Raw genomic sequence first — 11,486 nt, forward strand, 5'->3', positions numbered from 1 at the left:
GAAGGGTTGCGTATAGATGAGGCTGTGATGCATGAAGGGGAGTGGGTGGGGGATGGGGGGTGAGGAAGTATGTATGAGAAAAAATTTGACACATCCCGAAGGGATATCTCCCCATCTTCTCCTTTCCTGCATGAGGGGACGGAGAGGGGGTGTCGCCGAAATTATGAAGCGGCCTTGCTGTGTCTTGCGACACTGCTTCTGACTCAGGGCAGTGGACAGGATGCAGGGATGACCCGTCATCCAGGAGGTGCCAAGATAGGAGGGTGGAAGGGAGTGGAATATATGGGAAATGAAATGGGTGGGAGTGATTTCTATCCCTTTTTTTCTTTTTGGCTACCCCCTGTGTAAGGGGGAAAAAGCCTTTGGTATATGTGTTTCCATTGATTTTTTTATTTCAATGAGGTCTGTTTCTTTAATTGACTCTTCCACCTTTCCGGTCACTACCTGTAATTGCTCTTTGACCTCCTTTTTCAGTTCTTCATTTTTATTTTTGTCCTAATTTTTCATTCGTTTTCTCTTTTGAGGATATAAATTTTGCTCTTTAGGCCACTTAATTCTCTAATTGTTTGCTCATTACTGTTATGCAAAGTAATCGATTCCCTAAGTACAGCTCGGTAGTCCAAAATTTATATCTATGATTTCTTCCAATAATTCGTTTACTTCATGATTTGTTAATGCATTACTACAGGGTGTGAGTGCTATTTGAGGACATTTTTAGTATGTTAAATAAACAGCAATATCTTGGCAAACATTGTATATACAGCCAGTCCTCGTTTAACAACGGAGTATTGTTCAGAAGACCCCGTCATTAAGCAATTTTGTCGCTAAACGTGGACTCATTGAGAGACAGACATGTATTAGCATATAAACAAAGATTCGGAAGTAGGCAAAATGACAAAGTGCTACATGCTAGGTTATTTTATTCAGGGAATATATATTAATACATTTTGTATGTTTGTTTACTTACTGTCCATCTTACTGTGGTTGTAGGTGCAGGGATACTCGAGGGGGGACCACATCAATCATTTATTAGGTTTAACGTCTAATATACATGGGCACGTCGTGTGCCTACAAGTGCAATGAAAGAACTAACTGGGCGTCGCTTCTATACAGTAAGGTTATACAGCTAAGGCCGCTTTCACACTAGCGTTTCCGTACGCGCGTTCGAGTGCGCCGCGTTTTAACTTTTAATGGAGTTCAATGGGACCTTTCACACGACGCAGTTTGCAGACATGCAACACAGCACAAACGCAGTGCCAGCAAAAATGCATCCGTTTTTCCTGACGCACGCGTCCTTGCTGGCTACTAGTGGCCATGAGAGCTTTCACCCGAACGTTCTAGAACGCGCGCACGCAGGTCCCGCTGCCATATCAGTCATCGTTTCCAGCTGGGTGATGTAAGTTACACATCCCGTTCTGGTGTGTAGTTCATTCGAGTATGATATAACAGTCATGATTTATAGGAAATATGCATAGATATTTGAGTACAGTTGATATACATGCTTAACATCATGTAGCCTGCTAATTTTAGTTAATGAAGAACATTTTCAGACTGTTAACTAGAAATCACTAAAAACTTAAGGAGCAAATTTAAGTATAGATACGCTAGCAGCATGTTATTGTTACAACTGACGAGTAGCAATCGCATGTGTTTCGGTAGGCGTGAAGATTTGAATGCAGTAAAAGATTTTTTTTTTTTCCCTCTCTCTCAAGAAGAAGCCGTCGTAACTCTGAGTCGTCGCTAAACGAGATCGTTGTTAAGCGAGGACTGGCTGTATTTGATTCAAAATGACACAAATATCCTTCATGATGCTTTATCTAATTATTCTATGAAACCACCTTTGGCTTCAATGACTGCTTCTATTTGGGCTCGAAACCATTCACAAGCTGCAATTAAGTGGTCCCTATTCATTTTGGACATCACCTGGACAATGGTGGCTTTCAATGCAGCTATGGTACTATGAGGATGTCAATTGGTCTCCCTTTAAACGACGCTCCACATGTAATAGTCCATAGGATTTAAATCTGGCGAGTTAGGGGACCACATGTTGGGGGACATGTGATCATAAGAATTCTGATAACCAATCCTGGATTACAATGGCTTTGTGAGAAGGTGCAGAATCTTGTTGAAAGACATATGGCCTTCCATTGCATACTTTGCGCAGAATGACCTACCGGCTGCGGCGCTTGGCCTTCAAGCCAAAAATTTCATAAATCAACCATAGCGTACTTTATTTATCCAGGGCTTAACAACCATTTTAGGAACATTAATGTATCCAGCACCATTGACCCTAAGACCTTGTTGGAAAATGTAAGGTGGCGTGACATGACCTTCACTTCTTGCAACTCCTAAAACCATCACAGTAGCTGGATATGTAGTGTGCATCACCCTGGGTATTTCAGAAGGAGATGCACATAGTGACATGTCATTCCGTCTGTTTGTTTTCTGATCTTGGTCAGTGTTTTTCGTCAGAGAAAAACCAAAGCATGTCAAGTTTGTGGGATTTTTTTCACTTTGTTCAGCAACCGTTTTGAACGCATTAGACGGTTTTCCTGTGTCTTTGCTGATATGAATTAGCCTTTCCTCATTACATAAGACTTATATCAAATATCCTGATGTACCACGGTTCTGGTACTCCACTCTGATACCTGGAGTTCTTTGGCGATGGACCTCATTGATCTTCCGGGGTTCTCATCGATGATGTTTTGAATATTTCATATAAATTCTAGTGTTCTCATGGTATCAGAGCGCTGTGAATGCATTTTTCTTTTTGCTACAGGGGAAACATTGCCATCACATCCCTCTAGCTCAGTGGTTCCCAACCCCAGAGTCGCGAGGGTGTTTTTGAGGGTCGCCAGAGGGTCTTACAAAAATATATTAATAATTCACACATTGTGACATTTTTATTTTGATTAATGTAACGGATTTGCTTTACTAAGTTTACTTTAGTAAGACTAAGTAAAGACTCTACTGATCACATAGTAACAAAACGAGGAGCGGTCATAAAACGCCTATACTCGTGGAATTCCGCCCATAGTACGAGTGAGTAGCTTTCATATACAATATGTGTATTGGCCGCCGAACAGTCTGCATCCGCCTGAGTGAGCAGTCATTCACGTGTGACGCTGCAGCAGTGAAAGAACGTTACTTCTCCAGAAAAAGTAAGCATTGCATGCATCATACTTTTTTTAATAACTTGTAAATGCCTTCCTTCCATCGCCCTCTTTGCTTATATCTGTATGTGTGAAATTACTGTTGTTGAATATAGCTATTGATGATTTGTTGATTTGATAGCGTAATGAAGGATAGATAGTTTGATGATTTGTTGATTTGATAGCGTAATGAAGGATAGATAGTTTGATGATTTGTTGATTTGATAGCGTAATGAAGGATAGATAGTTTGATATCAACTGTTGGGGAGCAGTTTTTTTTTCGTGGAGAGAAGTGTAACATGAGTATCGGTGTGTTGAGTGTATTGCTGTATTAGTGCACATACTGTTTTATTATTTAGAAGTGTTTGCATGTATTAGTAACATTTGCTTATTTCTTCTTTCCAGGTCTGACTTTTATCTTGAAAAAATGGCCCAACGCAAAACACAGTTGGTGTACAAGCCCGAGTTCTTAAAATTTGGATTCAGGATTCACTGAGATGAGAGAACGATCCGGGAACGTACGTCCTCAGTGTCTCCAGTGCCTGCAAGTCCTTGCCTGTGAATCTATGAAGGAAAATAAGATGAAACGTCATTTGCAAACAGTCCATCCAAAATTTGTTGAAAAACCAGTAAGGAAAGACAAAGAAGAACAAATTAAATGAAGTCGGATTGATACTCCCTCAAGTTCGTTTTTTCACTGGAGAAGGCTTCTTTGGCGTCCTTTGAGGTGGCATGGATGATAGCAAAATCTAAAAAGCCTCATAACATTGGAGAAGAGCTGGTGAAACCAGCAGCAATGGCAATGGTGAAAACTCTTGGTGCAATAGACATTGCCAAGAAACTTGAGTCAGTACCACTGACAATACCATTAAACGTAGGATTGATCTTATTTCAGAAGATATTTTATCTCAGCTAATTTTGGCACTGAAAAAAGCAGGGCACTTTTCTCTGCAAATTGATGAGTCAGTGGACATTGCAGGTGATCCTGAATTGATGGTTTTTGTAAGGTACAGCGGAGAAAATGACATTGTGGAGGAATTTCTCTTCTGTATTGCGCTGTCAAGTACCACCACTGGGGAAGACATATTTCATAATGTTTCAACTTTTCTCAATAAATATGATCTAGACTGGAAAAACTGCTTGGCCGTGTGCACTGATGGAGCTCCTTCAATGATGGGAAGTCGTGTGGCTTTTGTTACTTGCATTAAAACTGAGAACCCTGATGTCATCATAATTCATTGTCTGTTGCACCAAGAGAACCTTGCTTCGCGTCGTCTGCAACCAGACCTCCATGCAGTTCTAAGTGATGCTATACAAATAGTGAACTTCATCAAAGCCAGAGCTCTAAATTCACGCATTTTCCATAAAATGTGTGAAGAGATGGGATCGCATTACAAAGACTTGTTGCTCCATTCTGATGTCCGTTGACTATCTCGAGGAAAGATCCTGGCAAGAGTTCTTGATCTAAAATCTGAAATTGAAAAATTTCTCTATGAAAAACGCCATACACTAGCAGACTGCTTTAAGGATGCTGCTTGGCTAGCCAAGCTTGCTTATTTAAGTGATATCTTCACGCATCTGAATGAACTCAATTTAGACATGCAGGGTCGAAATCACACCATGGTGGATATTGGCGAAAAAATCGTCTCCTTCAAGAAAAAGCTTGCTCTCTGGAGAGAAAAGTTGGCCAAAGGAAAAATTGCAGCTTTTCCAGAACTAAGTGCTATGTTGGAAGATTCATCAGATATATTCCTGCCTGATATCAGAAATATTGTCGAAGATCATCTGAGGAATCTTCAGGAAGAAATGGACAGGTATATTCCTGAAAATGTTGACTTGAAAAAGCATAGCTGGATAAGGAATGCTTTTACTGTGAATGTCATAGAGGTTGGAGAATTCCAGGATTTCAAGAAGAACTTATAGACCTCCAGGGAAATCAAGTGCAGAAGCAACGCTTTGAAAACCTCCAATGTTCAAAATTTTGGACTCAACTCAAGGATAAGCCCATTCTGACTCGGGAGGCTAAAAAAGCTCGTCTCCCTTTTCCAACAACAGATCTCTGTGAACAAGGGTTTTCAAGTCTTGTTACGATTAAGACTGAAACAAGAAACCGACTGGATCCTCAGCATGACTTGCGGTGTGCTCTAGCAATGAATGTAAAGCCCAGATTTGAGAACCTCGTCCACAAACTGAAACAGTTTCAAGGTAGCCACTAAGAAAATTTAGGAAATTTTGTAATTTGTTGTTTTTTTCGTTAGTGTGGTTACTGCTAATTCCTCAAGTATATCATTTGGTTCTTACACAAGAGACCTTTTTATATAATTCATTATATTTATCTTGTGAATCAGTTACATTTATCATCAACAAGGTATAAAGATATTGCTAACCACAGAGGAGAAACATATTTTTTGTGTGTAAACGGATATGAAATAAAGTTTCCTTTCTTTTTTAACTCTTTCATTCAAGTTTCAAATGTATTTAAATTCATTGTGCTAGTAAATATAAGCTGAACTATAAAAACGAAAGTTTATAAACATTTTGCAAGTACGTAGAAATATAACATGAAATGGTTGAATTTAGTATTACAATTAGGGTCGCGACTCCAGACTAAGAGTGGATTTAGGGTCGCAGCCAAAAAAGGTTGGGAAACACTGCTCTAGCTCCAACCGAACCTTATGAACAAATGATCAGAGGAGAAGATTAGAATTGGGTAGTTCATTGGAGATTGCGTAATAATTCCTCATTCTTGGTCAGTGAAGATGGGTACTTTCAATGTTTTCAATTGAGGTATTCTGTGCCTGAGGATTCTGAGGAAGTCTTCATGGAGTGACTGGTATTTTCATTGATGAAGCTTGAATGCAAGTGGGATACAAGGAGTCTTTGAACATATGCTGAAAGATGACAGGTATGACATAAGTCACTAATATTGAAAGTGGTGTCATATGAGAGTATTAAGGTGTCACTCTCTAGTTTGAAGCAAACTGTTGAATTAATTCAGGATTTCTCTCAACCCTACGGAATGGGTGAGTTCTGGGAAGCTATCTCAGGGACGAAGTCCTGCAGATCATGTGCAACAAGGTAGAGGTTATAGATATCATTACATGATAATAGTTTGGTCTCTTGGTCATGGTGGTTTTTATTGTGGACTTGTTTCAGGTTTCTTGGTCTTAGTAGAGGATACAGTTCAGGTTCACAAGGGGCTGTTGCAAGGTCTTGATAAGTGGTGGATGAGCTGTTTTTGGTGCTTTCTGATACGTTTTTGAGAACAGAGGGACATGTTCTGATATATTCTTTGTCGTCAGTTTTGGCGTTTTCGTGAAGAGTTGGTACACATTCTGACTTGTCTCCTAGGTAGTGTATCTTGCATATATTTTATTAGTCCGGAACAGAAGAGAAGAACAAGAAGAGGAAATGGTAGCCCTCTATCGTTGACAACCCCTCCTCCCATAAATAATGCAGTATTTGCCATCGTAACTGCCAGTACAATAAAATAATTTCTATACATCTACTAGAAAACCACTGCAAATTTCTATTCCTTTGAAAGGAGGTGGTCCTATTTCTGAACCACCACAAGGTCCCCAGCAGGCATTATCCCTTGAACACTGCATGAAATCATCACTCCAACTGCGCATAGTCCATTCTTGCACTCAACACCTCCGTTCTTTTGGCATCGCCGCTGCTATAGAGGCCTTTCACGTGACGTCACCAAACCGGAAACCGGCCATGTTGGAGGCATTGGCATGTAAACAAACGTGCTTGCCTGTCCTGTTTAACGTGCTCACCTGTCATTTTTTCATTGTGTCTTTCGCGATAAATTTAGATAACAATGGTGAATTACTGTAGAGTTGTGGGATGCCATAATAGGTCAAATAGAGAGAAAGAACTGCAGTTTTACAGACTCCCCAAAGTTATTAAAAATCAAGGTTTGGAATGGGAAAAGCTTTGTGAAGAACGACAACACTTATGGTTGGCGAGCTTATAGCCGAACTTTAATGGAAATAATTTGGACAATATTAGAATCTGTTTAGCTCACTTTATTCCTGGTAAGTAGGCCCAGGTCTATTTCTATAATGAGTTCATAACTTATAAATTGGGTTTGAAATGTGATCAGGCTATGGCCTGTTAATTAAAACATGTCCGGGCAATAAATATGGTGTAGGGCCTAGCTGGCACTGAATCTGAACAACAGTGGAGGACAGGCAATTAATACTAGCCAAGGTTATATAAAGATAATTATATAACCTTGATACTAGGCATAGGCAGTAGGTACACTAAAATCTAGTTCTTTATGTCTGCTGCTACTAATATTCAAACCTGACTTTTGTTTTGTTTTGTTTTTCTATGCCTGACCCATATTTTATCAGGAAGCACAAAGGAACAACAAATATTTTGCATTAACAGTGTACATAGACATGAGTAAGTTTGACATTTTAATCTAAAAATAAAATAAGTCCAGTAAATAAAAAATTAAATTAAGAATAATTTATACAGGCAGTAAGTTTTCTAATACACAAATTTTGTTGAAGATGATGCTGTGTTCTGCATTAATAATTTTCTTGGGGAAACTTTCTAAAGATCTCGCTAATCGTTGTGTAGCAGGGTCTAAACTCTGTAGAACTCGTGCGTAGGTGGACATATTCTCCGATCCGGATTTTGGCTCAACTGAGCCTTCTTCAGGGAGTGTGTCAAATGTCATCAAAGTGCGATATTTGACCACGCGAAATTATAAGACTAGGGGAGATCACATGATGGTTTGAAAATTATGCATAAATTATCTCCTCATGCTTCTAGCCTACCCTGTGTTCTCATACTGGGTAGCGCTAATAAATCAAGTGCCTGTATGTTCAAGTTAGGGTTTTTATCCTTGATATAAAGGGCCTCGATTATCATTAACTTTCTCGGGTCTATGCAGGTTTCCAAAATTTTCGTGTTCTGTTCTAATTCTTCACATGTAATAATGCCATCAGGTGAAGCAACAATATGTGGAACTGTTGTACTGATAAAAAACAGTTTGTTCATATTTTACATTCTCATGAAGCTGTTTCAATTGTTCAAGAAATATATCCTTTGCATCTTTCTCATGCTCACATCCCCACTGTGTAGCTTTGGAAAAGAATTTACAGCTTTCAGGATAGTTTATTCTTATTATAAGGCTCTGTGATGGAGAAGCAGGATCAGTCACACATACACTTTTCATTTCAGAAGATGTTATTCTCCCACTTCGAAATCTAAACCACAGTTTAGAACTAGTCTGTTCTCGAGTTTCTCTCTCAACAGCTGTTGCTTGGTCCTCAGTCATTGTCAAGTTAATACTTCTGCACTTGTTTAAAAGCTCATCATATGGCAGTTGAATTGCTGATTCTTCTCTGTTCTGTTAGAACAGTGGGGAAATCTAAACTAACTGATTTTGGAGCAAACTGTTCACAGCATGGTTCACCTAAAGATAACAGTGCTGGTTTCATGCTTGTGCAAGACAATGATTTAAAAAAAATGATACCAGTTCAATATCTGTGGGATCTGGTATTTGGTTTTTGATATACTTTTTATTAACACAAGGGCTTGGAATGTCTGATTCCAAACAACTGTCTATGTTCCTATCTAGTTTCTTCTTCATAGTCTTTGCAGAAGTAAAGTCAATGTCTTTACATCGTTTGTATGACACACCTTTCAAAGAAGCAGGCAGTAGCCAAAAGGATTTTGACCGTGTAACAGTCCTAGAGCCCCTTGACTTATTGTTGGTTCCACAGAAAAAAGTAGTGCAGCAACATGTGTACAGCTTTCTCCAAGACCAGCCATACACGTACAGTGTGCTGCCAAAATACACCCTTGTCCGCAATAAACCATGGAAGTAGTGGCTTCTCCCTCAGCCTCTAAGAATGCAATACCTAAAAAAGATAAAAACATTTAAATTTCTGTAGGGGTATTAGTTTCAGTTTCAGTAAATAATTAGGTTATTTGAAATCAGTGAAGAAATCAGATTGTTTGGCAGTTGAAATAAGAATAATTTGATTGTTAATACATAAAAATTACATTAAATCAAAATATCAATGTTCATCTAAAAATGTTAACAAATTAAAAGAACATTTATGACAACTGGATCTAATGAATACCAGACAATTATGTGTTTGAAGGCTGATTAGATTGTCATATTATTTTCTGTAAGATTAAATTTTCATATTCCAGATAATATTGTGCTTAAAATAAATGTATACACAGTGTTAAATCTTAAACCTTTTTATATCTAGAAAAAATATATACGGTTTCGGTTATGTATATAGATTAAGACTGCAATATCTTAGACTTGATAAGTTTTTTATATAGCTCAAGATGTGATATTTTTCATAAGTACACTATTACAATACATTACCATGTATAATTGTATCATCTTTTTACAGAGCTTCAGGCTTAAAAATATTTCATGTAATATCCATTACTAGGCCTAATAACAATCAAATAGTTACTTTTATTGTTTAAGGCAAGTTGCTTTTATGTTAGGCACCTAGGTCACATGCACTTATAATAATAATAGATAAAAAAAAAAAAAAATTCAAGGCAGTTAAAATTCAGAATTAGCCCAAATGATTAACAAGAAGATATTTTTTATCTATCTGAAATTAAATGAAAGTATTTTTACTATTTGTCTATTAAAAGTAAATTTTAACAGGTTGGCTGGTTAAATATGTTGCCTAAGCCTGCAATTAGACAATAATCCAAGCCACATTGCCAACATTAGTCACCTGATTTGGCTTATAGATCTAATTCCTACCAGTCCTGGCTATGTAAACTGAACTTAGGCCTAACTAAAATTCTCATGAAACTTAATTAAGAGTAATTGCCTCACCTTTGCTTTGACCAGGCATCTGTTGTTTAAAATGCATGTTGTCCTATCGCTGACCCAACCACTCACAAACTGGTTGTACGCATCAAGTGCTTTGAAGTTCTTCAAATCCTCAGATGTGTAAGGACTCGGTGAAAACACCAAATGGTTCACTGTGTCAGGGTAGGTAATTGCAGGTAGCAAGGAATCATCGACAGACCACGCTGCAGGAAGAATAAGAAGAGGAAGAAAAAAAACAGAGAAGAGAAAGAGAGACGAGGAAAAGGAGGGGAAAGAAAGAGAAGTAACAGGAGGAAGAGGAGAAGAGAGAGAGAGCAGGAGAGAGAAGGAAGAGTGGGAAGAGGGGAACAGAGAAAGCAAAAGAGAGAAAGAAGAGGAGGAGAGAGAGAAAGAGAGGCAGACAGTTAGAGAGAGAAGAAAGAGAGAAGAATGATAGCGAGAGAACAAAGATGAGAGAGAGAGATGAAAAAGAGGGAGAGAAAAAGAGAGAAGGAAAAGGAGGATGAGGAGAAGAGAGAGAGAGAAAGAGACAGAAGAAAGAGGAATTAACAGATAGAGACAGAAACAGAGACAGAGAGACGAGGAAGAAGAGGGGAGGGGAAGAGAAAGAGAAGTACGAGGAGAAGAGGGACAAAGAGAGAGAGAGCAAGAGAGAGAAGGAAGAGTAGGAGAGAGAGATAGAGGGGTGGAGGGAGAGAGAGGAAGGGGTCTCAGGGGGGAAGGAATATGAGGGGAGAGAAAGAGACTGAGGGAAAAGGAGGAAGAGAAGAGAGATATAGAGATAGAGAGAAATGGAGGAAGAAGAGAGGAGAGAGCTAGAGAAAGAGAGAGAAGAGGAGGAAAGACAGAGAGAGAAAACAACAAGATGAGAGAAGAGGAGGAAAGAAAGAGAACAAAAGAAGATGAGAAAGAAAGATAGAGAGAGGAGATGAATGGAAAGAGAAGAAAGAGCAAGAGATAGAAGGAAGATGAAAGAGAAAAGAGAAGAGGAGAGACAGATAAGAAAGAGGAGGAAGAGGAAAAGAGAGAGAAGAAAGAAGTGGGGAGAGAGAAATAGAGAGAAGGAAGTGGGGGAGAGAGGAAGACAGAAGGAAGAGGAGAGAGAAAGAGTAGGGGAGGGAAGAATGAGTGAGAGAGAGAGAGAGCAGGAGAGAAAGTGAGGAGGGAGGGGATGGGAGAGAAAGAGAGAAGGGAGAAAGTGAAGAAGAGAGAAAAAGACAGAGATAGAAGAAAGAGGAGGAGGGGAAAGAGAGAAAAACATAGAGAGAGAGACACAGAGAAAAAGAAAAGGGGGAGCAAGAGGAGGGGAGAGAAAGGAGAGAATGAAGAGGGGGAGAGAGGAAAAGAGATGAAAGACGAGGAAGAGGAGGAGGAGGAGAGACCAAAAGAGAGTAGGAAGAGGAAGAGAAGGAGAAGAAGGGGGAGGAGGAGGGGAAAGAGAGAGAGAGAAGAGGAGTAGAGAGAAGGAAGAGAGAGAGACAAGGAGGGAGGGAGGG

The 11,486-nt window shown here is 39.2% G+C and overlaps 2 protein-coding genes across 2 annotated transcripts; both read left to right on the top strand.

Moving 5' to 3' along the window:
* Positions 1 to 2,801: 2,801 nt before the first annotated feature.
* On the top strand, positions 2,802 to 5,524 carry LOC143023877 (zinc finger BED domain-containing protein 5-like). The gene is made up of 2 exons (XM_076182535.1): positions 2,802 to 3,161; positions 3,558 to 5,524. The coding sequence occupies exon 2, from the start codon at positions 4,752 to 4,754 to the stop codon at positions 5,073 to 5,075; it is 324 nt and encodes a 107-aa protein (XP_076038650.1). The 5' UTR covers positions 2,802 to 3,161; positions 3,558 to 4,751; the 3' UTR covers positions 5,076 to 5,524.
* Positions 3,889 to 4,580, top strand: LOC143023880 (protein FAM200C-like). Its single transcript, XM_076182538.1, has 2 exons — positions 3,889 to 3,998; positions 4,160 to 4,580. Exons 1-2 carry the CDS (start codon positions 3,889 to 3,891, stop codon positions 4,578 to 4,580), a joined length of 531 nt encoding a protein of 176 aa, XP_076038653.1.
* Positions 5,525 to 11,486: the final 5,962 nt, after the last annotated feature.

This window comes from Oratosquilla oratoria, unplaced genomic scaffold (assembly GCF_046742065.1).
Source record: "Oratosquilla oratoria isolate Oo_2021 unplaced genomic scaffold, ASM4674206v1 SCAFFOLD68, whole genome shotgun sequence".
NCBI lineage: Eukaryota > Metazoa > Arthropoda > Malacostraca > Stomatopoda > Squillidae > Oratosquilla > Oratosquilla oratoria.

Coding starts and splice junctions, on each gene's coding strand:
- LOC143023880 (XM_076182538.1), top strand. CDS start 3,889: ATGATAGCAAAATCTAAAAAGCCTCATAACATTGGAGAAGAGCTGGTG. Junction 3,999..4,159: donor GACATTGCCAAGAAACTTGA/GTCAGTACCACT, acceptor GGTTTTTGTAAG/GTACAGCGGAGAAAATGACA.
- LOC143023877 (XM_076182535.1), top strand. CDS start 4,752: ATGCAGGGTCGAAATCACACCATGGTGGATATTGGCGAAAAAATCGTC.